General features: G+C 33.7%; 1 protein-coding gene across 1 annotated transcript; it reads right to left on the bottom strand.

The window, feature by feature from the left end:
* Positions 1-2,745: 2,745 nt before the first annotated feature.
* Positions 2,746-25,689, bottom strand: LOC127721535 (zinc finger protein 160-like). The gene is made up of 2 exons (XM_052228295.1): positions 25,646-25,689; positions 2,746-7,199 (listed from the first exon to the last, which is right to left on the bottom strand). The coding sequence occupies exon 2, from the start codon at positions 7,156-7,158 to the stop codon at positions 5,404-5,406; it is 1,755 nt and encodes a 584-aa protein (XP_052084255.1). The 5' UTR covers positions 7,159-7,199; positions 25,646-25,689; the 3' UTR covers positions 2,746-5,403.
* Positions 25,690-26,378: the final 689 nt, after the last annotated feature.

Raw genomic sequence — 26,378 nt, 5'->3', positions numbered from 1 at the left:
CCATGGAAACGATACTTGCAAATGCCAATAAATTTGCATACCAAATATCAATGACTTAACATTAGCAGTTTATCTTAAATTGATCTAATCACAAACTAATACATGTAAACTAAGCAAAAGTATCAAAGTAAATAGACCATGACTGAGGAGGCGGGGCCAAATATTCTCCATGGAAATGAGATGTGCTAATGCTTATACAACTGAACAGCAATTAACATTGGCCTACCACTAACGGTTCCCCTTGAACTGACCTAATCACAAACTAATACATGTTAACTTAGCAAAATTTTCAAAGTCCATAGACCATGACTAAGGGGGCGGAGCCAAATAATCTCCATATAAAATGAGATAAGCCAATGCTAATACAACTGCATGCCAAATAAAAATTGCCGTCGAAAAATTCGGGATGATAATCGTAACTCGCAAAAATGATAATCGTAATTTCGGTATTAATAAATAAGAAGATAATCGTAACTGGATAGTGTTTGATTGGTATTGACACGAAAAACGTCTATCTAATAGCATATGATGAAAATATGGTGATGAATTAATCACGAAAACGTTCCCACATCTTATGACATTTCTTTTTGTGCATATATGATCAACAGTTATTAGGTTTATGTAAACAGCTACATACTAGTATATATCATAAAATTGGAAGCTTCAATAAATTGGTAAATGGGGAAACACGAACTATGTTAAAATGCTGAAAACTCCAGGAAATAGGACCGTCACAAAATATGGGAGAAAATTTTAAAAAATGTCATCATGATCTCTTCATGTTTAGAGTTAAAAAGAAATATTGTTTGGTATTCTATTTAAATACGGACTTGAAAACAAATGTCACACCTTTTTGAATGTGTAAAAAGTTGTATAGCCCATAAATGCTATAAAAATGCTTAGCTACTTCATGACCGTCACTGACATTTCGATATCTCAGAAAATAACTATAAATTTTAACAACACCAATTTAGTTTGTCATTCTAATGATATGACATCCTTAAAACGTTTAATGATAATATAAAAGTAGAGAAAAGTTGGAATGCTTTGTGTGTTATGGAGTTAAGCACATGATGACGTGGAGTTCATTGGCAAACATGGACTTGTATTCTTTAATAGTTTGGCCAAAAGCCCGAAGATCAAGAAATGAAATTGATGTGGCCTTAAATTACATTACAAGCTATATCTATCCAAAGAATGACTGCAACTTTAAGAAATCATAGCGCATATTCCGCCATATCAGAAACAAACTGATTCAAGAAATCATAAATACTTGGTATATGAAAAATATGCTGCATACATATGCATGGAAGTTATTGTAGAGAAAAAATATTGAAGGTAACAAAGAACATTTTTGTACTTGCATAATTACCATATACTTAGTACTTTTCTATCAAATGAAAACAAAAATTAGCCTTTCATAATTGTCATGAATTTTTCTGAAGCACAAAATATTTGTTTGATTATCTATTAAAGTCTTTGTAATTAAACCAGTTTCGACCGTGACGATCTTCATATTATGCCTTGTGAGGACCAATATACATATATATAATATATATTTGTGGGTTTTTTTTCAGTCCTTCAAATGCTTCGCAAGACTATACGCGCCATTTAGTTGAGGCTAATAAAAACAATAAACACAAGTAACAATAAACACATGGAACAATAAACACAAGGAACAATAAACACAAGTAACAATAAACACAAGGAACAATAAACAAAAGGAACAATAAACACAAGTAACAATAATCACAAGGAACAATAAACACATGGAACAATAAACACAAGGAACAATAAACACATGGAACAATAAACACATGGAACAATAAACACAAGGAACAATAAACACAAGTAACAATAAACAAAAGTAACAATTAACTGGTAACTATTCTAGATCCTTTACCATCCACCCAGTTTAAAGAAACGTCCTAAAATACATGGGTATTTAATCAAAATATTTGAATTTAATTTTTAAAATCATATAAAATATCAGTGTAAAACAGAACAAAAGTGAATTCACTTGAAAAATATGAACGGCTATTTTAACCGGGATACATTTCACTCTATAGGACACAAAGACATGATGATTAATTTATTGTGGAAGGAAGAGAAGCGACACACAAAATGAGGTCTTCTCGTTTAATAGTATAGATGTATTTCTATTGAAATATAAGGAAAAGGGCAAAATGAAAACCCATATCCACCAATCAAAGTATCAACTGTTAAATCCAATAATGCAGTTAAGTAACTGATGGAAAATTTTGTTCATTTTGAGCAGAAATTTAGTATAAACGTTCAGTTTATAGCACACCCCCTCCCCCCATTTCCCTTTTAAATAATTTGTGGACCTATCCCCGAATATAAACAACAGGGAACTCAAAACTGACAGAAATGAGGTCTGTATAAGGCACGGGGGAAGGGGTGGTGTCACTTCTGGCGTGCTGCTGAAATTTAAAAAAAAATATCCCCTTTCATATATTGCCGAAGATCAAAAATCTGATCCATGTTATAACTTATATATTTATATAGGAAGTAACCCACAGCCACCCCCGTGGTATAGGGAATATTGAGATAGGGGATGTTAACTTGCCCTTTTTATTGATTTAAAAGTCGATTGGATATATGCAATATTTGAGGCAAAACATATGGCATATTGAAATGTGGTATACAGGACTTTCATTTGAAAGGATTGCACTTTTGGGATATGGGATAATGATATACCCCCCCCCCCCCCCCCCCCCTCCCCACTTAAATTTCCCCACTTCCAAAAAACAACCCTAAACGGGAAAACAACATTGAAACTTTGAAAGAATTTAAATTATCTATTTACCACAATAACTGACTCGACAGCTGCTTCATTTTCCATATCTTTAACAGGTACATGTATATATTAAAATGTTATGCATATTGTTGTCAGTTATAAATCGAGATATATATACATATAAGTAAATTTGTCCTAAATATTAACCTGTAAGTTGCTTCATTATTTTTTATTTTTGCGCGTTAATTTTCATCGTTTAACTGGACATTGCAGTTTTTACACACAAAATACCATTGACAAACTGGAAGACACATTTATTATTTTTCAGTTACTATTATCCCATAAAGAAAATTTACGATTATCAAACAAGAAAAATGCCATCGAATTACGATTATCATCCCGAATTTTTCGACGGCAATTTTCTAAGCGCTTAGACAGTTATAGTGCACCGTTACGATTCAAATAAGATGTAATGGTATACAAAAACCTTGCAGCTGAGTAACTCTTGACAACAACGGGCTACATTTGAGAATAAACTGCTTCGCTAAGCGCAGCTGGATACGCCCGCAGAGGTCCAACCCTGAACAGTTGGGGCAAAAATGGACACAATATTCAAGCTTGATATAGGTCTGAATTTGGATTGTAATTAAATATTTGACATATTAAAGGTTTCTGAATAAATGTAGTCAAAGAACTTGAAATTGGTTATATGAATTGAATTTATATTCAATTAAAGATTTCTTGCTGTTGTGCAATACACTGTGCTGTTGCGCAATAGTAAGTAAATCTGTTGTCAGACAATAAACAAATAAAGTTCAATTTCTTCTCAATGTTATATTTGAAATTTATGAAAATCAATAGGGAGATTACATCAATAGCTATAAATAATTCACCAAAGTTTCATGAGAACTGATGAAAGCATTTTTGAGTTATTGTCGAAAAACTGGAAAATCCCCCCTTTTTTAATGAATAAAACCCTATAACTCAGAAATGTAAAATCTAAAATTTATAAAATTCTAAAGGGAGCTTACATCAACAGATATAAACAATTCACCAAAGTTTCATGAGAACTGCTGAAAGCATTTTTTAGTTATTGTCAGAAAACTGGAAAATCCCCCTTTTTTATGAATAAAACCCTGGAACTCGAAAACGTAAAATCTAAAATTCATAAAAATTGAAAGGGAGCTCATGTCAATAGATATAAACAATTAACCAAAATTTCTTGCAAGTTGGTGAAAGCGTTCTTGAGTTATTGTCGGAAAACTGGAAAATCCCCCCTTTTTTAATGAATAAAACCCAAAACTCGGAAACGGTACATCTGAAATTTATAAAAAACGAAAGGGAGCTCACGTCAATAGATATAAACAATTCAATAAAGTTTCATGCATATTGGTTAAAGCGTTTTTGAGTTAATGTCCGACATGTTGACGACGGACGGACGGACAGACGGACTGACAGACGGTCAACGGTATACCATAATACGTCCCGTACACGGGCGTATAAAAATGACTGAAAAGATTTTACCTATTTCTGCCGTCGCCATATTGGGATCGTCGTAATTCCAGTTACGATTATCAGTTTAACACCAGTGATCTTGGCCTGGATATGATCCTTATTCGAAGAAATAACATTTGTTAGGTAATTAATAAATATATTATAAGTTATTTATGTTCATATCCGTAGATATGGACATTTTAACACCATTAAGTATCCAAGTACATCCAGAGGCGAAGCCGAATGGTGTACAGGGTACTGAAGGGTGTTAAAATATCCATATCTACGGATATGAACGTAGATAACGAATTTATACCCGGTCTTAGTCCAGATTCGGCGATTTTTAGAGAAATTCGACCACAAAGTGTAACGTGAAAGCAACGTTTTTTTTTTTTTCATTTTGTAAAAATCTTTTATAGAAATTTGGGAATTTGATATATTTTTAACGGGTGTAGGATATACTATCTTTGGTAGATTAGAGAAACGGAAATGGGCCGAATTTGGCGCTCAGTGTTGTGGGAGTAACATCATAGACGTTGTGCCGTCAACGTGGGTCATTTGCATAGCTTGGTCAGTAGTCCCATTCATTGGCAATCAGCCAAGTGATGCATTTACTAAAATGAATGCAAATGATCGACATAATAAGATAAAATCCGGTTAGTTGATTAAATATTTAATTACAGACATCATAAATAATCTACAGAATTCGATATTTTACAAGGAACAACCATGGAACTAAGAAAACGCGCGTGACGTTCCTCGGTGTAATAGGTAGCAACGCCCGGGTATGTGGGTTAGCAACAACCAGGGGCAATGGGTTTTGTAACGACCTGCTTTAACCAATCAAAATCCTAGAAATATACTAAGCCGGGGATAAATATATAATACGAATTGTCAAGCATATGTCTATATAAATTACCAGCTTGGCTTGAACACTTTACCGTGTTTACTCTTTACCACGTACATAACATTCATGCGGCTTATCACCTGTATGTGTTCTTATGCATCTCTGTAAACTACTACTAGTATGCTGATTAAACAGTTAATCACATAAATAACACTAATGAGGTATATCACCTGTATGTATAGTCATATGTCTCTGTAAAGTAGCATGCAGACTAAACCTTTTATACATCACAGTCATGAGGTTAGTCACCAGTATGTATTCTCATGTGCCTTTGTAAATAACGAAGAAGACTGAACCGTTCACCACATACATCACAGTCATGAGATTTATCGCCTGTATGTGTTCTCATGTGCCTCTGTAAACTACTATACTGATTAAACCGTTGATGACATAAATCGCACTCGTGAGGTTTATCACCTGTATGTATTATCATGTGTCTCTTTAAATTAGCATGCTGACTAAACCGTTTACCACATTCATCACAGACATGAGTTTTATCTCCAGTATGTATTTTCATGTGTTTAATTAGGATACTACCTTGGGAAAATTTTCTACCACAAACATCACATTTATAAGGTATTTCACAAATATGTGTTCTCATGTGTCTCTTTAAACTACTATGCTGATTAAACCGTTTATCACATAAATCACACTCATGAGGTTTATCACCTGTATGTATTGTCGTGTGTCTCTGTAAAGTAGCTTGCAGACTAAACCCTTTACCACATACATCACAGTTGTGAAGTTTGTCACTGGTATGTTTTCTCATGTGACTTTGTAAATAACGAGTCTGACTGAACAGTTCACCACATACATGACAGTCATGAGGTTTATTGCCTGTATGTGTTCTCATGTGCCTCTGTAAACTGCTATGCTGATTAAACAGTTGATCACATAAATCACACTTATGAAGTTTATCACCTGTATGTATAGTCATATGTCTCTGTAAAGTAGCATGTAGACTAAACCCTTTACCACATACATCACAGTCGTGAGGTTTGTCACCGGTATGTTTTCTCATGTGACTTTGTAAATACCGAGGACGACTGAACCGTTCACCACAAACATCACAGTCATGAGGTTTTTTGTCTGTATGTGAATTCATGTGTCTCTGTAAACTACTATACTGATTAAACCGTTGATCACATAAATCACACTCATGAGGTTTATCACCTGTATGTATCATCATGTGTCTCTTTAAATTACTATGCTGTCTAAACCGTTTACCACATAAATCACAGGCATGAGGTTTATCACCGGTATGTATTCTCATGTGACTTTGTAAATAACGAGACTGACTGAACCGTTTACCACATACATGACATTCATGAGGTTTATCGCCTGTATGTGTTCTCATGTGACTCTGTAAACTACTATGCTGATTAAACAGTTGATCACATAAATCACACTTATGAAGTTTATCACCTGTATGTATAGTCATATGTCTCTGTAAAGTAGCATGTAGACTAAACCCTTTACCACATACATCACAGTTGTGAGGTTTGTCACTGGTATGTTTTCTCATGTGACTTTGAAAATAACCATGACGATTGAACTGTTCACCACATAGATCACAGTCATGAGGTTTTTTGTCTGTATGTGTTCTCATGTGACTCTGTAAAGTACTATACTGATTAAACCGTTTATTACATAAACCACACTCATGAGGTTTATCACCTGTATGTATTATCATGTGTCTCTTTAAATTACTATGCTGACTAAACCGTTTACCACATAAATCACAGGCATGAGGTTTATCTCCAGTATGTGTTCTCATGTGTACCTTAAGGTTACTACTGCAATAAAATTCACTAGCACAAACATCACATTTATGAGGTTTTTCACCAGTATGTGTTCTCACATGTCTCTTTAAGTCACTGCTTTGACTAAGTTCTCTAGGACAAACATCACATTTAAGAAGTTTATTACCAGCCTCTGTTCTTATGTGTCTCTGTTGAGTACCATTGGTCGTAACTAAATCCTCTACCTCATACATCCTATTAATAAGGTTTATCACCTGTGAGTTCTTGTACAACTCTGTAAGGAACAAAAAAAATTAAGACATAAACCTTTTGATAACTTCCCGTAAATTACACATAAAATATGAGGGGCCTGATGGGGGGGGGTCTCATCACGATTCACGAGTTGATTTTTTTGTCAATCACGATTCACAAAAAATAAATTTCCATGATCACGGATCACGAAAATATAAAAAAAAAAATATGTAGAAAACGGATCACGATAGCGAAAATGTGCCGATCACGAAGAACGAAAATACTCTGCATTTATGCATCTGCATGTTTGGGGAATTCTAATTCCATACTATATACAACATGTACAAGAAGTATATATGCTGTACTGCCTCATTGATGTGTACCTCACGTCTTCTTTGTTCATAAGGAAAAGAATGTTGGTAATGTCAATATAATTTACAAGCTCCGTGTTGAAGGCCGTACTTTGACCTATAATTATTAACTTTGAATACATTGTGACTTGGACGGGGAGTTGTTTCATTGGCACTCATACCACATCTTCTTATTTATAATAAATAAACTGTTGACTCAGAGATATGTCTCGCCAGTCTGCAGAAAATAAAATCAGAAAAGACAATCTGATGGACAGCAACATTGCTAATCAATATGAAGTTGCTGGACCATGAACTTGGGATAGGACCTCAAAATAGTCAACAAACTGAGATGTACTGATACTGATAGTAATGCAACTTTATACAAAATAGCATTGTCTATCATTAGTAGTAACTATCAAACTAACTAAGCAGAAAATTTAATGTTGAAAATTGCTTGCTTATTAATTGAAAGACGCTGGACCATGACTTAGAGGACAGAGCCTTGAAATAGCTGTCAAAAAGATATGCTTGGATTGAAGATGGATAGGTATGCTAATAAATTCAGTTGTCAAACTGATATGCTTGGATAAGTATGCAACTTTATATAAAATATCATTGATCTATCACAATTAATTCCTATCAACTAACTTAAGCAGAAAAAATAGGGTACCTGTAAGGTGCGAAGCGAAATAGAAACGGCACGGAACGGAACAAAACGAAACAAAACGAAATAGCGCAAAACGAAACAAAATGAAACGAAATAAATAGTTATTTTATAATTTTAACTTAAATCTCCGCCAAATGTCTTATAATACAATATGTTTGTGTGTTGCAAAGTTTGCGTGCATCTGAATTTCGTTGTTTTAGTTGGAACAAATCAAATGAAACTGGCAGAGGGGCCGGAACGTTTATTTTCAGGGAGGGGGGGGGGGGGGGTCGTACATGCCGGTGCTTACTGCCTAAGTGTTAAGTTTTCACACGTAGTTTTGAATGATAAAGGTGTTTACGGTAAAATATTACCCTAGAAAGAAAAAGGGGTGGTACACCTGAGATAAATAATATAAATGGGACTATATTTCAGAACTGGGATATTGAGGACACGCACGTGGGTCTCAATCTAGATTTGGGGTTCTATGACTAAATGAAGGTATACACAGACGTGCCGCTGGAATGTGTCCCCTTTATATATTTAAATTATATTAATGGCATATACTAAATTTTACTGAGGTCAACTACATGTATCAATGGGTCAGTAATTTTCATCCTCCGAATTATAATAGATAATTGTTTAAATGCTATTTTATCGTTTTTATTCAAATTAAGATATCAAAACTTGTACTTGGATAGAGAGTTGTCTCATTGGCACTCATACCACATCTTCTTATTTATATTGTATAATACATGTATGGGATTACTGAGAAAACTATGAATGGGTCATGATTTTGCCATTGGAAACATATTAAGTGTCGTGATTTTTTTGGTTTTAATTTATGAAATTTGGGTGTTTTCCCAGCTGCACTTCTGTACCAAAAATCCCATGTTTAGATCGACCCCTACTTCCCGTGTTTGAGAAATAACCTTCATTACATTAGAGTGGCTAGAAAGATTTTGAAGCAAACTATTTCAATCCTAATATTATTGAAACTTAATACGTTTTGGGCTAAACGTTGCGGAAGTTTTTTTGATGCCCCCGCTTGCATATCATATAGTTATAAAGGGACATAACTGAAGAACGGTAAAAGTGACGCTACCCTAATTTGAACTTGATCTGAGTTTTGTGATAATAAGCATTGTGTATTAGTTTTATAACATTTGGTTGAGACAAACTAAAGTTAGAGAACGGAAACTAAAAATTCAGCAATTTTTATGTTTATAAAGGGACATAACTCAAGATTAGTAAAAGTGTCGCCCCAAAATTTCGTAATTAATCTGTATTAAGTAGTCATAAGCATTGTGTATAAGTTTCATAACATTTGGTTGAGGCAAACTATAAAGTTAGAAAACGGAAACAAAAAATGTGTACTTGATCTTAGTTTTGTGGTAATGAATATTGTGTATAGGTTTCATAATGTTTGGTTGGGGCAAACTTAAGTTACAGAATGGAATCTAAATATTTTGCAATCTTTCGATTTATAAAGGGGCATAACTCAATAATGGTTAAAGTGACACTATCAAAATTCAACTTGATCTGTGTTTTATCAGTGGAAGTCAAAATTAAACATTGCATTGTATAAAGCATTGATTGTAGTTTATTCAACTATAATCATGGACAAAGGAAGATAACTCCAATTTTAAAAATAACTTGATATTTAAAAGAAAAGAAAAATTTTGCAATTTTTCCATTTCTAAAGGGACATAACTCTAGAACGGTTAAAGTGACGCCACCAAAATTCAAACTCTTGATCTGTGTTTTGTGGTAATAAGCATTGTGTATAAGTTTCATAACATTTGGTTGAGGCAAACTTAAGAAAGAGAACGGAAACTAAAAATTTTGCAATTTTTCCATTTATAAAGGGGCATAACTCTAGAACAATTAAAGTGACGCCACCAAAATTCAAACTTGATCTGTGTTTTGAGGTAACAAGCATTGTGTATAAGTTTCATACTATTTGGTTGAGGCAAACTTAAGTTAGAGAACAGAAACTAAAAATTTTGCAATTTTCCATTTATAAAGGGGCATAACTCTAGAACGGTTAAATGACGTGATGTGTTTTGTGGTAATAAGCATTGTGTATAAGTTTCATAACATTTGGTTGAGGCAAACTCAAGTAAGAGAACGGAAACCAATTTTGGCACGTACGGACGTACGTACCGCCACGTACAGACGGACAAGGGTAAAACTTAATGCCCCCACCGCTACGGCGGGGGCATAATAAATAATTGAATTTGACCTTATAAAAAAATTTATCATTTTACCCACAAAATATTGAGAATTGAAGTAAAGAACATGCGTATTAAATTGCACATTGAGAACACAATGAAATATCCGTACCAATGTTAAAATCGTAATACAAATAGACAGGAACTTGATACGAAAAAATTTCAAAAAGCATTGCATAACAATTATATCCGCGAAACGTAAATATATATATTTATTAAGGTGCATATCACTTATGTTTACATCATTGTTGTTTTCTGACCTGAAGAATGCTCATAAAACTTATCTGGTGCATCTATCTCCTCTACAGAGTTATATTCGTATTTAGCAGTCTGTGCCCAAAAAAGAACAACCATTTATAAAATTACTATCTTACTTAACTCCGAGGTTGTATCAACTATGGAATATGTATAGATGACCTGCTCGTTATTGCCTTATTGAAAATTATCACTAAAAAATATGTTAGTGTGGTCGACACGTTACTTAATGCTGTATATCACATATGACTGAAACGCAACATTAAATTTTATTGAAATGTAAACATTCTTTTAAGAGCAAAGAAAAGTATGCAGTTAAATGGTTACAAAATGTTGATTATGGCAACTCAAATGTTCCTAAACCGCATTTTTCTTCACCAGCAGACTGTACTATAGCAATATACAGTAAGATTACTAAGTGTACGCACACTCGGCGGAGGAAAGGAGGTTTAAACCAAAGATAAATTCCACTTCAATGGGCTTTATTTTTCGGGATTTTAGCAATTTCTGCTTATTATCGCGTGCATAGCGGAGAAGTTGAATCTCACTGAGGATAGCATCCATGGCGTACTCAAATCCTTAATTGATTGAAATTATAAAACCCTACCCGAAATAATCCGATTGAGTTCACTAAAAAGATCAGAAATTATCCAGCATTTGCATATTTAATTTAAGAGACCCTTAAGTATCAAGAAAATAAACAGATCATACCCTAAATTATCCGAATTTAACTTGACATAAATCCAATAAAATTTTACTTGGACAAACATGTGACAAAAGGGAATTTGCATAGAATTACAAAACACGTACCCGAAATCTAAGGCTACCCGAAATCTGCTTTTAAGGACCATTGCAGACCCGAAAGACCAATGCCAACCCAAAATTACTTGAAACTCACAAAAATGCCCAGAATTTTCCTCATAAACAAACTGTAGTTATCCCGGGCCCAATCCCTCTCAGTTCACCGAGAAGACAGCCATCACTCGTAACCAACCAATGTCTACACATCCATACCTAGACCTGACAGCAAAATATAGCGTAAACAATGATCTATTATTAATGCTTTCGTTCGATATGGGTGACTCGCGGCTAAATGTCAGTCCGGGCCCGAGCAATTGTTTCATGTTCACGACAATAAATAAACCAACATTACGATGTGTAATGTTCTTTACATGTAAATATAAGCCGAATGTAAACCTGCTCAGACAAAAAGAGTCCACAAATAAACTGCTTCGCTGAGCGCAGCTGGATACGCCCGCAGAGGTCTAACCCTGAACAGTTGGGGCAAAAATGGACACAATATTCAAGCTTGATACAGGTCTGAATTTGGATTGTAATTAAATATTTGACATACATCTATTATAGGTTTCTGAATAAATGTAGTCAAAGAACTTGAAGTTGGTTATATGAATTGAATTTATATTCAATTAAAGATTTCTTGCTGTTGTGCAATACACTGTGCTTTGCGCAATACTTAGTAAATCTGTTGTCAGACTATAAACAAATAAAAATTATAAAATTCTAAAGGGAGCTTACATCAATAGATATAAACAATTCACCAAAGTTTCATACGAATTGCTGAAAGTATTTTTGAGTTTTTGTCTGAAAACTGGAAAATCCCCCCTTTTTTAATGAATAAACCCCATAATTTGGAAATGTAAAATCTAAAATTTATAAAATTCTAAAGGGAGCTTACATCAATAGATATCAACAATTCATCAAAGTTTCATGAGAACTGCTGAAAGCATTTTTGAGTTATTGTCCCAAAACTGGAAAATCCCCCCTTTTTTTTATGAATAAAACCCCATAACTCGGAAACGTAAAATCTAAAATTTATAAAAATCCAAAGGGGGCTCATGTCATTAGATATAAACAATTAACCAAAATTTCTTGCAAGTTGGTGAAAGCATTCTTGAGTTATTGTCCTAAAACTGGAAAATCACCCTTTTTTTTAATGAATAAAACCCCATAACTCGGAAACGTAAAATCTAAAATTTATAAAAAACGAAAGGGAGCTCACGTCAAAACATATAAACAATTCACCAAAGTTTTAAGCAAATTGGTTCAAGCGTTTTTGAGTTAATGTCCGACATGTTGACGACGGACGGACGGACAGACGGACGGACGGACGGACAGACGGACGTACAACGGTATACCATAATACGTCCCGTAAACGGGCGTATAAAAACAATCAGATCCCGATAATCCCACTTTTCAGACCCATATATATCAGTTCACACTGTCTTTCCCTATATTGGTACATATAAAGACATATTGGTACTTATCTTATAGATTTCTGGGGATATGATTGGTTAAAGGACTACACGTGGTGACAACATTTATTTGATATAGGTTGTTCTAAAAAATATTGGGTTAGTTACCATATGGGGGTTAGTAAGGAGTTACTTCCCTTTTAAAACAAAAAAGAAATCTGAAAGGTTTCAACAGACGAAGAAATTGATAATGAACGATTGAAATAAATTCATTAAACAAATTTAAAGCTAACAAGTTGTTATTGTTGACATTTGTTTTTTGTAAAGACAAATGGAAGTAGGTTCTTAATACTAAGTATTAAAGACTTAATCACTTTGATATGCCGCTAGTCTAAATACCACATGTGAAGATAGTCGGTAAGATAAATTCGTTACACGGTGTGCTAGTGACCTAATACGATATGTATGGGGTCAGTTAATTCCATATGGGGATTCGAGCTTCGCTCTCACCCCATATGGAATTTACTGACCCCATATCGTATAAGGTCACTAACACACCATGTAACTAATAATATAAAGACATTGAGCGGGGACATTTAAGTTGAAATTTAAAAAAATATATATTTATTTCGTTTCGTTTTGTTCCGTTCCGTTTCTATTTAGTTTCGCTCTTTACAGGTACCCGAAAAATTAACATTGAAAATTGCTAATAAATTCAGTTACTGGACCATGACCTAGGTTGCAGGGCCTCAATATAGTTGTTTAACTGATATGTACTGATAGTAATGTAACTTTATAGAAAATACCATTGATCTAACACTAGTAGTTTATATCAAAATTAACTAAGCAGAAACCTTAACAGTTATTGAAGCAGTAGTCCGAGATTGCTCTGACGTCCAACGGCTGTTTTGCCAGACAAGCACGGCCCCAGAAATCTCGGACTATTGAAGCAGTTGTTGCCATTGTTGACGGCGAGACAATAACCAATTATAATAGAAAATCGTATTCAAGCTTGATGTCAGAATTTTCTGATTAATCATTACTAATGATTCATTAGTAATTTTCCAATCGATTCCTAACATTTATTGTAAGCAAAGCCTGGACAAACAAACAGCTGTATTTCAGTCAGATCAGAATAAATTGACAATGTAGATTTTGATTAATACGATACCAACCATTCTGCTTTAAAGATAAACTAGTTTTTTTTCAATTAAATACAGGAACCATGGTTCAACAGAAGAGACATCTGACTCCCGCCGGAAGAATCTCATGTCTGACAGTCATCAGTGGGAAATCTACATAATCTAGTAACAAAATATTACCTAAACTCGGTCCTACTAAAAAGCGCCCGGGAAAAGAAAAAGCGCCCGGGGAAAAGAAAAAGCGCCCGGGAGAATAAAATAATAATATTTTATAACAATAAATGTTTTCCTGAATAAAAAAAAAATAATCATTGCTTGTTTTGTCCTTAATATAAATGGGGATATGTACGATGATACATCTAAAGTGTGTAGATAGTGTTGTTGCACTTTTACATTTTAGATTTCAAAATTGTATATAAGTAAGTAAGTAAATATAAACAAGAGTATATAGAAGAATCATGAACGATATTGTCCTCGATCATGTCGATCAAAACGTATATTTCGTTATTTAAAAAAAAATCACTGCCGGCCAGGGTGTAATATTCGCAACTGCATGGTGAACACTTTTCAATGTTTTGTATGTTATTAAACACACTTGAATTGACGGTGGAAGATCGTGGAAGGGTTTCAACATGCCTGCCACTAAGAAAAGAAAAGTTAAAACCACTGCTAAAGCAAATATGATATTCTGGCCTTGTGGAATATGCCGTAAAAATTGTAAGATTGCAAGCATCTGCTGCGACAATTGTGATACGTGGTATCATCTACGATGTGAAGAGTTGGAATTGGCAGACTTTGATATGTTCCTCACAGACAAATATGTGAATTATTCATGCAAAGGGTGTTTTTCCCCATGACCTGGAACTGGACCCCTGTTGTGTTCACTTATCGCTACACTGTGCGAAGCTATAGATGGAACGGCGGACCAGTTTAAATATTACCTCCCCTGTAAACACAGAAATCTTAATCTTTTCAATGTTTGTTTTGTTTAAGCAAGAACGTTAAAAATTGAATAAGAATGCGAAGTCATATATTATAGGACTAGGACGATAGGTACCAGGACGCTATTAATAATAAATTCACAAGACAACATTCAGGTAAATAGTAACAATAGATTGATATGGAAACAAATTGTTTCTCATGATATGTTATCATTTACCTACTACGCATTTCCTATAATAGCAAACGTCTAGTACAGCAGGTTATAGGTTATAACCCCGCCACATGCTTTATATGTGCCTGTCCCAAGTCAGGAGCCTTAATTTCAATGGTTGTCGTTGAACTTGGGTCATGTTTGTCATATATGTTTTTCGTAAACTGCATGTTTTGTTTAATATAAATAAGACCGTTAGTTTTCTCAATTGAATTGTTTCATATTTTTTCAAGTCGTTGCCTTTTATAGCCGACCATACATAATGTGTTTTTCTCATTGTTGAAGGACGTACGGTTGTCTATAATTGCTTACATCCACTTCATTTAAACTTTGGTGGATAGTTGTTTCATTGGCAATCATACCACATGTCCTTATTTTTATATAGAAGCTTTGTGAATAAAATGGTTCACTGAGCGCAGCCTGATACGACTGCAGAGGTCGAACCCTGAACAGTTGGGGCAAGTTTGGACATAATATTCAAGCTTGATACTGTCTGAATTTGGATGTGATCAAATTTTTGACATAATACAGGTTTCTGACACAAAATAAATTTGGTTAAAGATCTTAATAAAATGCTTCGCTGAGCGCAGCCTGATACGACCGCAGTGGTCGAACCCTGAACAGTTGGGGCAAATTTGGACACAATATTCAAGCTTGATACTATCTGAATTTGGATTGTGATCAAATTTTTGATTTAATATAGGGTTTCTGACACTAAATAAATGTGGACAAAGATCTTACAAATCTAATGCGCAATACTGTGCAATTGAAGATTTCTTCTCGAAACTTTTCAAAAATTTGAAATTTTGAACCCTTTTAAAAAAAAATTGGAAACCCCCACTTCCCCCTAAACTTTTTGAATCCCCCTTATAGCATTAACCATCAAACTCAATTGCAGTCTTTCCTTTGTAGTATGGAACCTCAGTCCTGTAGTACAATTTTAGAGAGATCCATACACTTAATCACAAGTTACTGTCTGGAAACTAGAAAAAATGTTTTTTTTTTAACCATAAAAGCCCATTTAAATACATCATAAAAGTATTAAAATAGAAAATGACATCATAGTCATGGCTTAAATTAAAAAACCTTCATCAGCAACTTTTAATAGTAATATCTAAAAATAAAATTCCTTCATCAGCATTTAAAAGTAACTTTTAAAAATAAATTGACAGCTAGGATTTTGCAACCATAAAAACCCATTTAAATACATCATAAAAGTATTTAAATAGAAAATGACATTATAATCATGCCCTAAATTAAAACACTTTCATCAGCAACATTAAAAAGTAATATCTAAAAATAAAATTCCTTCACATACATAATCATGGCTAAAATAACATAATTTTTAAAATAGAAAATGACATCATAATCATGCCTAAAATTAAAAAGCCTCCATCAGCAACATTAAATAGTAATATCTAAAAATAAAATTCCTTCACATACATAATCATGGCTAAAATTAAATTACCTTTATTAAATATTTTTAAAATAGTAACTTATAAAAATAAATTCAACAGCTAATCACCTAAAGACAATACATTTCTTTATAAATAATTTACAAGCAGTGTAAGGGAGGTAATTTGACAATATGTGTTTGAATTACCTCCCTTACACTGCTTTAAAATTATGTTTTGTACTTAGGTAATTGTCCATTAACCTGAAAACCCTTGTTTTCCCCCTTTTTTTGCCCCTAATTCCTAAACAGTATGAGCCATAACCCCATAAAGCAAATTCTTACCATCCCTTTGTGATATGGTAACTTGTGGTATAATTTCAGAGAGATCCATACACCATTTCACAAGTTATTTTCTGGAAACTATAAAAATGCTTATTTGGGCCCCATTTTGGCCCATTATTCCTGAACTGTTAGGACCATAACCCCCAAAATCAATCCCAACCTTTCTTTTGTGGTCATAAACCTTGTGGTAAAATTTCATACACTTAAACAAAAGTTATTGTCCGGAAACCAATGTGTCTTTGGACGACGACGTGATACCAATATACGACCGCAAAAATTTTGCGGTCGTATAAAAAATTGAAATGGGACATTTAATTTACCTAGAATGGTCTGATATCCAAAATCTAACAACATGGTTAGATTCAGCATATAAAAAAGGCAATGGCTATTTTGATTTCGACGCTATCAATCAAATTATGTTTTTCTAATTTTAACACTATAAGGTATAAGGAAAATCTGGATTCAGAATAATTTTTTTTTGTCATCTGCTTGACCAGAATATTTTTTTTCATCAAATTAGGGATCATAATATTTTTTATGGAAAAATTCGTAAGGGTTCCGCGGAACCCAGTGTCTCGCCTACTTTTTGCTGTTAATCACAGGCTCAACAAAAATGAGGAAAAAAATTAATAAAAATATTCCTCTCTATACTATCTTTTGATTATAAGTAGCTTCTGTCCAAGTTTGGTAAAAATTCAGGATAGTTTATGAATCTAATAAATGTTTTAAAAACTTAAACTGCAGACTGTATGTAATGTTAACTGGAAGAAAAACTAAGTCCATTTATAAGTAAAATACGGAAAAAATGGAACAAAATTTCCTTCTAGATACTAGCTTTTAATCATAAACAAGCTTCTGTCCAAGTTTGGTACAAATCCAGGATAGTTTAAGAAAGTTGTTAAAATTTTAAAAACTTTAACCACAGAGTGAATGTAATGTTAACTGGTAGAAAAACTAAGTCCATTTATAAGTAAAATACGGAGAAAAAATGGATTTTTTTTTTTACAAAATTTACTTCTGTATACTATCTTATGATCATAAACAAGCTTCTTTCCAAGTTTGGTAGAAATCCAGGATAGTTTAAGAAAGTTATTAAAATTCAAAAACTTTAACCACAGAGTGAATGTAATGTTTCCTGGCAGAAAAACTAAGTCCATTTATAAGTAAAATACTGAAAAAATGGATTTTTTTTTTACAAAATTTACTTTTGAATATTATCTTATGATCATAAACAAGCTTCTGTCCAAGTTTGGTAGAAATCCAGGATAGTTTAAGAAAGTTATTAAAATTTCAAAAACTTTAACCACAGAGTGAATATTTGTGGACGCTGCCGACGACAACGACAACTACGACGCCGACGGAATGTAGGATCGCTATGTCTCGCTTTTTCGACAAAAGTCGAAGGCTCGACAAAAAACCATACCCCCACCTTCCCCTTGAAGTTAAATGTTGTCTGCTCTATGGTCGGGTTGTTGTCTCTTTGACACGTTCCCCATTTCCATTCTCAATTTTATGTTCCCTAATGCTACAGGTAAGCAGAAGAATGAAATCTCAGATTTTTTAACTGTATGTAATAACTAGAGGCTCTAAAGAGCCTGTGTCGCTCACCTTGGTCTATGTGCATATTAAACAAAGGACACAGATGGATTCATGACAAAATTGTGTTTTGGTGATGGTGATGTGTTTGTAGATCTTACTTTACTGAACATTCTTGCTGCTTACAATTATCTTTATCTATAATGAACTTGGCCCAGTAGTTACAGTGGAAAATATTTTGTAAAAATTTATGAAAATTGTAAACTAGAGGCTCTAAAGAGCCTGTGTCGCTCACCTTGGTCTATGTGCATATTAAACAAAGGACACAGATGGATTCATGACAAAATTGTGTTTTGGTGATGGTGATGTGTTTGTAGATCTTACTTTACTGAACATTCTTGCTGCTTACAATTATCTCTATCTATAATGAACTTGGCCCAGTAGTTACAGTGGAAAATATTTTGTAAAAATTTACAAAATTTATGAAAATTGTAAAAAAATGCCTATAAAGGGCAATAACTCCTTAAGGGGTCAATTGACAATTTTGGTCATGTTGACTTATTTGTAGATCTTACTTTGCTGTACATTACTGCTGTTTACAGTTTATCTCTATCTATAATAATATTCAAGATAATAACCAAAAGCTGCAAAATTTTCTTAAAATTACCAATTCAGGGGCAGCAACCCAACAACGTGTTGACTGATTGGTCTGAAATTTTCAGGGCAGATAGATCTTGACCTAATGAACAATTATATCCTTGTCAGATTTGCTCTAAATGCTTTGGTTTCAGAGATATGAGCCAAAAACTGCATTTTACCCTATGTACTATTTTTTAGCCATGTCGGCCATCTTGGTTCGCGGGCGGGGTCATTGGACATATTTTTTAAACTACATACCCTAATGATGATTGTGGACAAGTTTGGTTAAATTTGTCTTCGTAGTTTCAGAGGAGAAGATTTTTGTAAAAGATTACAAAAATTTACGAAAAATGGTTAAAAATTGACTATAAAGGGCAATAACTCCTTAATGGGTCAACTGACCATTTTTGGCAAGTTTGACTTATTTGTAGATCTTACTTTGCTGAACATTATTGCTGTTTACAGTTTATCTCTATCTATAATAATATTCAAGATAATAACCAAAAGCAACAAAATTTCCTTAAAATTACATATTCAGGGGTAGCAACCTAACAACAGGTTATCCGATTCATCTGAAAATTTCAGGGCAGATAGATCTTGACCTGATTAACAATTTTACCCAGTCAGATTTGCTGTAAATGCTTTGGTTTTAGAGTTATAAGCCAAAATCTACATTTTTACCCTATGTTCTATTTTTAGCCATGGTGGCCATCTTGGTTGGTTGGCGGGATGGACGGACACATTTTTTAAACTAGATACCCTACTTATGATTGTGGCCAATTTTGGTCTAATTTGGCCCAGTAGTTTCAGAGGAGAAGATTTTTGTAAAAGTTTACAGACGACGGACGCAGGACGCAGGACACCCGACGACGGACGCCAAGTGATAAGAAAAGCTCACTTGGCCCTTTGGGCCAGGTGAGCTAAAAAACTAGAGGTTCTCAAGAGCCTGTGTCGCTCACCTGTATTTACTGATGCTTTGGAAATCATGTAAAATAAGGTTAAAATCATAATTAATAGTATTAGATATAAGATAATATAATGATACATTTTACCACTATGTTCTATTTTTAGCCATGGCGGCCATCTTGGTTGGTTGGCGGGGTCATCGGACACATTTTTTAAACTAGATACTCTAATGATGAGTGTTGCCAAGTTTGGTTAAATTTGGCCTAGTGGTTTCAGAGGAGAAGATTTTTGTAAAAGCTAACAACGACGGACGACGGACGTTGGACACCAAGTGATGAGAAAAGCTCACTTGGCCCTTTGGGCCAGGTGAGCTAAAAAGTTAAAAATCTCATTGCATCATAAAAATTTGATAAAACATTATACAATAAAACAAAGTCAATCACATAGCTTCAAAAATCCAAAATGTTAAAATTAAACTTGCTTTTGGAATAATAATCAGTTTTTAGAATTGCATATATGTGTAAACAAAATGGTTTTTAACTTGGCATCCACTTACCTAATGCCAGCAAAATAACATATTTTCTATTTTTCCAGCCCTTGCAACAAATTCCAGATATTGCTGGTGCCGGTAAAATAGCCATTTCTATAGAAATAGGCTATTTTGCCCGCTTGAATTAAGATATTTTAACCAGGGCCAGCAAAATAGCCACTACCTATAAAAAAAACACCAAAAATTTAATTTAAGTTGAAATCAAACAAAGTTTAGTTTTGGACCCTTCAAACCTTAATATGGACTTATTTGAAAACAGGGTCCAAAATAAAAAATATAAATGCACAATAAGATTCAGCATATCATACAGCCATGATTATTCAGTTTTTGATGAAATCAAACAAAGTTTAATTTTGGACCCTTTTGACCTCAATGTACTATGAATGAAGACCAATTTAAAACTGGGGCCCAATATCAAAAATTGAAATACAAGGTTCGATAAGAACCTCCAAAAATTTAAGACTTTAAATTAATCCCATTGAAATTGGTTAAAAGATTTGTATTTATTTTCAATTGAAGATTTCCTGCTATTGCGCAATACTGTGCTATTGTGCAATACTGTGCTGTTGCGCAATACTGTGCAATTGAAGATTTTTTGCTATTGCACAATACTGTGTTGTTGCCCAATACTGTGCTATTGCGCAATACTGTGCAAATGAAGATTTCTTGCTATTGCACAATACTGTTCAAGCAGGGACATAATATATTGACAGTATACTTTTCCCAGATTTAAAGCAGCTGAGAAAAATGTATTCCATTAAAATCTAAATAAAATGCTTCGCTGGGCGCAGCTTGATACGACCGCAGAGGTCGAACCCTGAACAGTTGGGGCAAGTATGGACACAACATTCAAGCTTGATACAGCTCTGAATTTGGATTGTGATTAAATATTTGACACAGCATAGGTTTCTGACACAGAAAGAATGTGGTCTAAGAACTTGAATTTTTTTAATTTACCTATTATGGTCCAATGTCCAAAATCAAAATACATGGTTAGATTCAGTATATCAAAGAACCCCATATATTCAATTTTTGTTGAAATCAAACAAAGTTTAATTTTGGACCCCAACTTGGACCAACTTGAAAACTGAGCCCATAATCAAAAATCTAAACACATGTTTAGATTCAGCATATCAAAGAACCCCAAGAATTCAATTTTTGTTAAAATCAAACTAAGTTTAATTTTAGACCCTTTGGACCTTAATGTAGACCAATTTAAAAAACAGGACCCAAAATTAAAAATCTAAATACACGGTTAGATTTGGCATATCAAAGAACCCCAATAATTCAAGTTTAATTTTGGACCCTTTTGACCTCAATATGAACCAATTTGATAGCAGGGTCCACAAATAAAAAATCTAAATACATGGTTAGATTCAGCATATCAAAGAACCCCATATATTCAATTTTTGTTGAAATCAAAAAAAAGTTTAATTTTGGACCCCAATTTGGACCAACTTGAAAACTGGGCCAAAAATCAAAAATCTAAATACATGTTTAGATTCAGCATTTCAAAGAACCCCATATATTCAATTTTTGTTAAAATCAAACAAAGTTTAATTTTGGACCCTTTGGACCTTAATGTAGACCAATTTGAAAACTGGACCCAAAATTAAAAATCTAAATACACGGTTAGATTCGGCATAACAAATAAATAAATGTGGTCAAAGATTTTACAAATCTAATGCGCCATACTGTGCAATTAAAGATTACTTCTTGAAATTTTTCAATATTTGAAATTTGAAAAAAAAATAAATATTTGAAGAATAATTCTTTTTAATTTCTGAAATCTGAAATGAGAAAAAATTGACCGCCCACAATTTCTTTTTACCCCCCCCCCCCTTTTTTCCCCAAAAAAATTCTTTCCCTCAAGATATGGTCATAATCTCAATTCAAATTTCCTATGGAATTTGCAACCATAATTACCCATTTAAATTTACCATAGTGCTAACTTAATCTATTTTATAATAGAATTTAAAATATAGTGTCAAATCTTTCATATGGATTTTTTTGTAAAAAAATAGATGCAACATTTGGAGATATTTTTACTGGTCTTCCTTTATAAATATGCATTTCTTTCAACATAATTTAAAAGCAGTGTAAGGGAAGTAACCAAAACGTTGTATTTGGATTACCTCCCTTACACTGTTTTTAATTATCTTAATTGTTCATTAACCATTACTTTATACATACCGGGTAATTTAAAAGCAGTGTAAGGGAGGTAATTTCAATGATGTATTTGATTTATCTCCCTTACACTGCTTTAAATTATGTTTTGTACTAAAGTATTTGTCCATTAACCAGGACAACCTTGTTTTCCCCCCTTTTTTGCCCCTAATTCCTAAACGGTTTGAGCCATAACCCCCCAAAGCGAATCCTAACCATCCCTTTGTGGTATGGAAACTTGTAGTATAATTTCAGAGAGATCCATACACCGTTCCACAAGTTATTGTCTGGAAACTAGAAAATGCTTATTTTTGGCCCCTAATTCCTTAACTGTTGGTACCATAACCCCCAAAATCAATCCCAACCTTCCTTTTGTGGTATTTAACCATATGGTAAAATTTTAAAGAGATCCATTCACTTAAACTAAAGTTATAGTACGAAAACCAATGAGTCTTCTGACGACGACGACGACGCCAACGCCAACGTCATACCAATATACTACCGCAAAAATTTTTTGCGGTCGTATAAAAATGATGACAAAAAGGACAGCATAAATATTTTAATAAAACTGAAGTACACAATTATTTTTATACATTAAATACATGTATGTTTTTTAATTTTTTTATATCTATTCCCACCGACCGACCAAGATTTTTCATACCTAAAATCTGTAAATCAACTACGGTAATCAAAAAAAAACTGGCTGTATGGATAGGCTTTATATATTAGAGAATAATGGTTAATAAACTGCTTCGCTGAGCGCAGCTGGATACGCCCGCAGAGGTCCAACCCTGAACAGTTGGGGCAAAAATGGACACAATATTCAAGCTTGATACAGGTCTGAATTTGGATTGTAATTAAATATTTGACATATTATAGGTTTCTGAATAAATGTAGTCAAAGAACTTGAAATTGGTTATATGAATTGAATTTATATTCAATTAAAGATTTCTTGCTATTGTGCAATACACTATGCTGTTGCGCAAAACTTAGTAAATCTGTCGTCAAACTATAAACAAATAAAATTTATAAAATTCTAAAGGGAGCTTACATCAATAGATATAATCAATTCACCAAAGTTTCTTAAGAATTGCTGAAACATTTTTGAGTAATTGTCCAAAAACTGGAAAATCACCCTTTTTTTATGAATAAAACCCCGTAACTTCGAAACTTAAAATCTAAAATTTATAAAAATCAAAATGGAGCTCATGTCAATAGATATAAACAATTAACCAAAATTTCTTGCAAGTAGGTGAAAGCATTCTTGAGTTATTGTCAGAAAACTGGGATTTTCTGGAAAATCCCCCTTTTCTTAATGAATTGACTCGGAAACGTAAAATCTAAAATTTATGAAAAACGAAAGGGAGCTCATGTCAATACATATAAACAATTCACCAAAGTTTTATGCAAATTGGTTAAAGCGTTTTTGAGTTAATGTCCGACATGTTGACGACGGACAGACGGACAACAGTATACCATAATAAGTCCAGTAAACGGGCGTATAAAAAAAGCTGAATAAAGAGGAAAAAACAAACATAGAGTACTGAGAGGAAGAAAGACAAAAAATGGAGAATAGTGGGTTGCTAAATTATAAACAATAGAGAATAATGGACAAAATAGATAAAGAATATAGATCAAATGTATACAAAAATAAAGAGATGAAGTGATGAAGGACCCCCCCCCCCCCCCCCCCCCCCCCACTTTTCTAGACCCTTCTCTGTTTGTTACTTCTTCCAATAAATTATTTAGCACAAATATAAGATTAATGTCATTTTTCACTTATAAATTTGATAGTATACATGTGTTCTCATGTGTCTATGTAAATGATCACTCATACTGAACCCTCAACCTCATACATCTCATTTCAGAGTGTTATCCCCAGTATGTATTCCAATTTGTCTGTTTGAGTCAACTTGCTGACTAAAAACTTTACCACATACAGTCCTGTATGTGTTCTTATGTGTCTCTTTACATTTCCAAGCTAGCTAAACGTTTTTACCACATACACCACAGTCATAAGGTGAATTGCCTGTATGTATTCTCATATGTCTCTTTAAACTACTAAGATAACTACACCGTTTATCACATATGTCACAATCATTATCACATATGTCACAATCATGATGTTTACATGTACCACCTGTATGTATTCATGTGAGTCTTTAGGGAGCTGCCATTTGATTTTTATGGGGGGGCTAGGATGAAAAATTTTGTCCTGCATTTTTTTTAGTTGTAATCTCTGTCCTGCCTTTTTATTTTTCACTCTATTCGGTCCTGCCTTTTTTTTTTTTAGTTTATCCTGACTTTTTTTTACATAAATTGTCATCCTGCCTTTTTTTTTTTGCAAAGTGTCTCATCCTGCCTTTTTTTTTACTCAAAACTCCTGTCCTGCCTATTTTTTTCAAATTTCATCCTAGCCCCCCCCCCCCCCCCCCCCCCATAAAAATCAAAGGGTAGCTCCCTTAAATTAAAATGCTGACCAAAACCTGTACCACATACATTACAGTACTAAGATAAATCGCCTGCATGTGTACTCATATGTCTCTTTAAACTACTAAGATGACTAAACCGTTTACCACATACATCGCAGTCATGCGGTTTATCACCTGTATGTATTCTCATGTGTCTCTGTAAAGTAGCATGCAGACTAAACCCTCTACCACACACATCACAGTCATGAGGTTTATCGCCTGAATGTATTCTTATGTGTCTCTGCAAATTGCAAAGATGACTAAACCGTTTACCACATAAATCACAGGTGTGAGGTTTATCTCCACTATGTGTACTCATGTGTGCCTTTAGGTTACTACTTTGAATAAATTCTCTAGCACAAACATCACATTTATGAGGTTTGTCACCAGTATGTGTTCTAACATGTCTCGTTAAGTCACTACCGTGAGTAAATTCTCTAGCACAAACATCACATTTATGAGGTTTTTCACCAGTATGTGTACTCACATGTATCTTTAAATCATAACTTTGAATAAATTCTCTAGCACAAACATCACATTTATGAAGCTTTTCGTTTGTGTGTGTTCTAATGTGTCTCTTTAAGTCACCAGCTTGACTAAATTCTCTAGCACAAACATCACATTTATAAAGTTTTTCGTTTGTACATGTATTTGTTCTCACATGTCTCTTTAAGTCACTACTTTGACTAAATTCTCTAGCACAAACATCACATTTATGAAGTGTTTTACCAGTCTGTGCTCTAATGTGGCTCTTTTGAGTACCATTGATTTTGACTAAATCCCCTTCTCCCTCATACATCTTATTGATAGTGTTTATCTCCAGTATGTGATCATGAGTTCTTGCACAACTCTGTAAGGAACAAAAAAAAACCTAGAGGTTCTAAAGAGCCTGTGTCGCTAACCTTGGTCTAAGTGCATATTCAACAAAGGACATTCTCCAACATTGCTCCTGTCAGATTTTCTCTATTCATAATGGTTTTCAAAATAATAGACAAAATTTGCATTTTACCTTATGTTCTATTTTTAGCCATGTTGGCCATCTTGGTTGGCAGGCTGGGTCAGATGACACTTTTGTAAACATGTTTAACTAAATACTCCAATGATGATTGTGGCCAAGTGTGGTTAAATTTGGCCCAGTAGTTTCAGAGAAAATTTTTGTAAAAGTTTAGATCAAATCAAATCAAATCAAACTTTTATTGCCATATAAACCAACTTATACG

Source organism: Mytilus californianus, unplaced genomic scaffold, assembly GCF_021869535.1.
Source record: "Mytilus californianus isolate M0D057914Y unplaced genomic scaffold, xbMytCali1.0.p SCAF_12, whole genome shotgun sequence".
NCBI classification, from domain to species: Eukaryota; Metazoa; Mollusca; class Bivalvia; order Mytilida; family Mytilidae; genus Mytilus; species Mytilus californianus.
Note: the sequence above shows the minus strand (reverse complement) of the source record. Positions and strands in the feature narration are given on the sequence as shown.

Coding starts and splice junctions, on each gene's coding strand:
- LOC127721535 (XM_052228295.1), bottom strand. CDS start 7,158: ATGTATGAGGTAGAGGATTTAGTTACGACCAATGGTACTCAACAGAGA.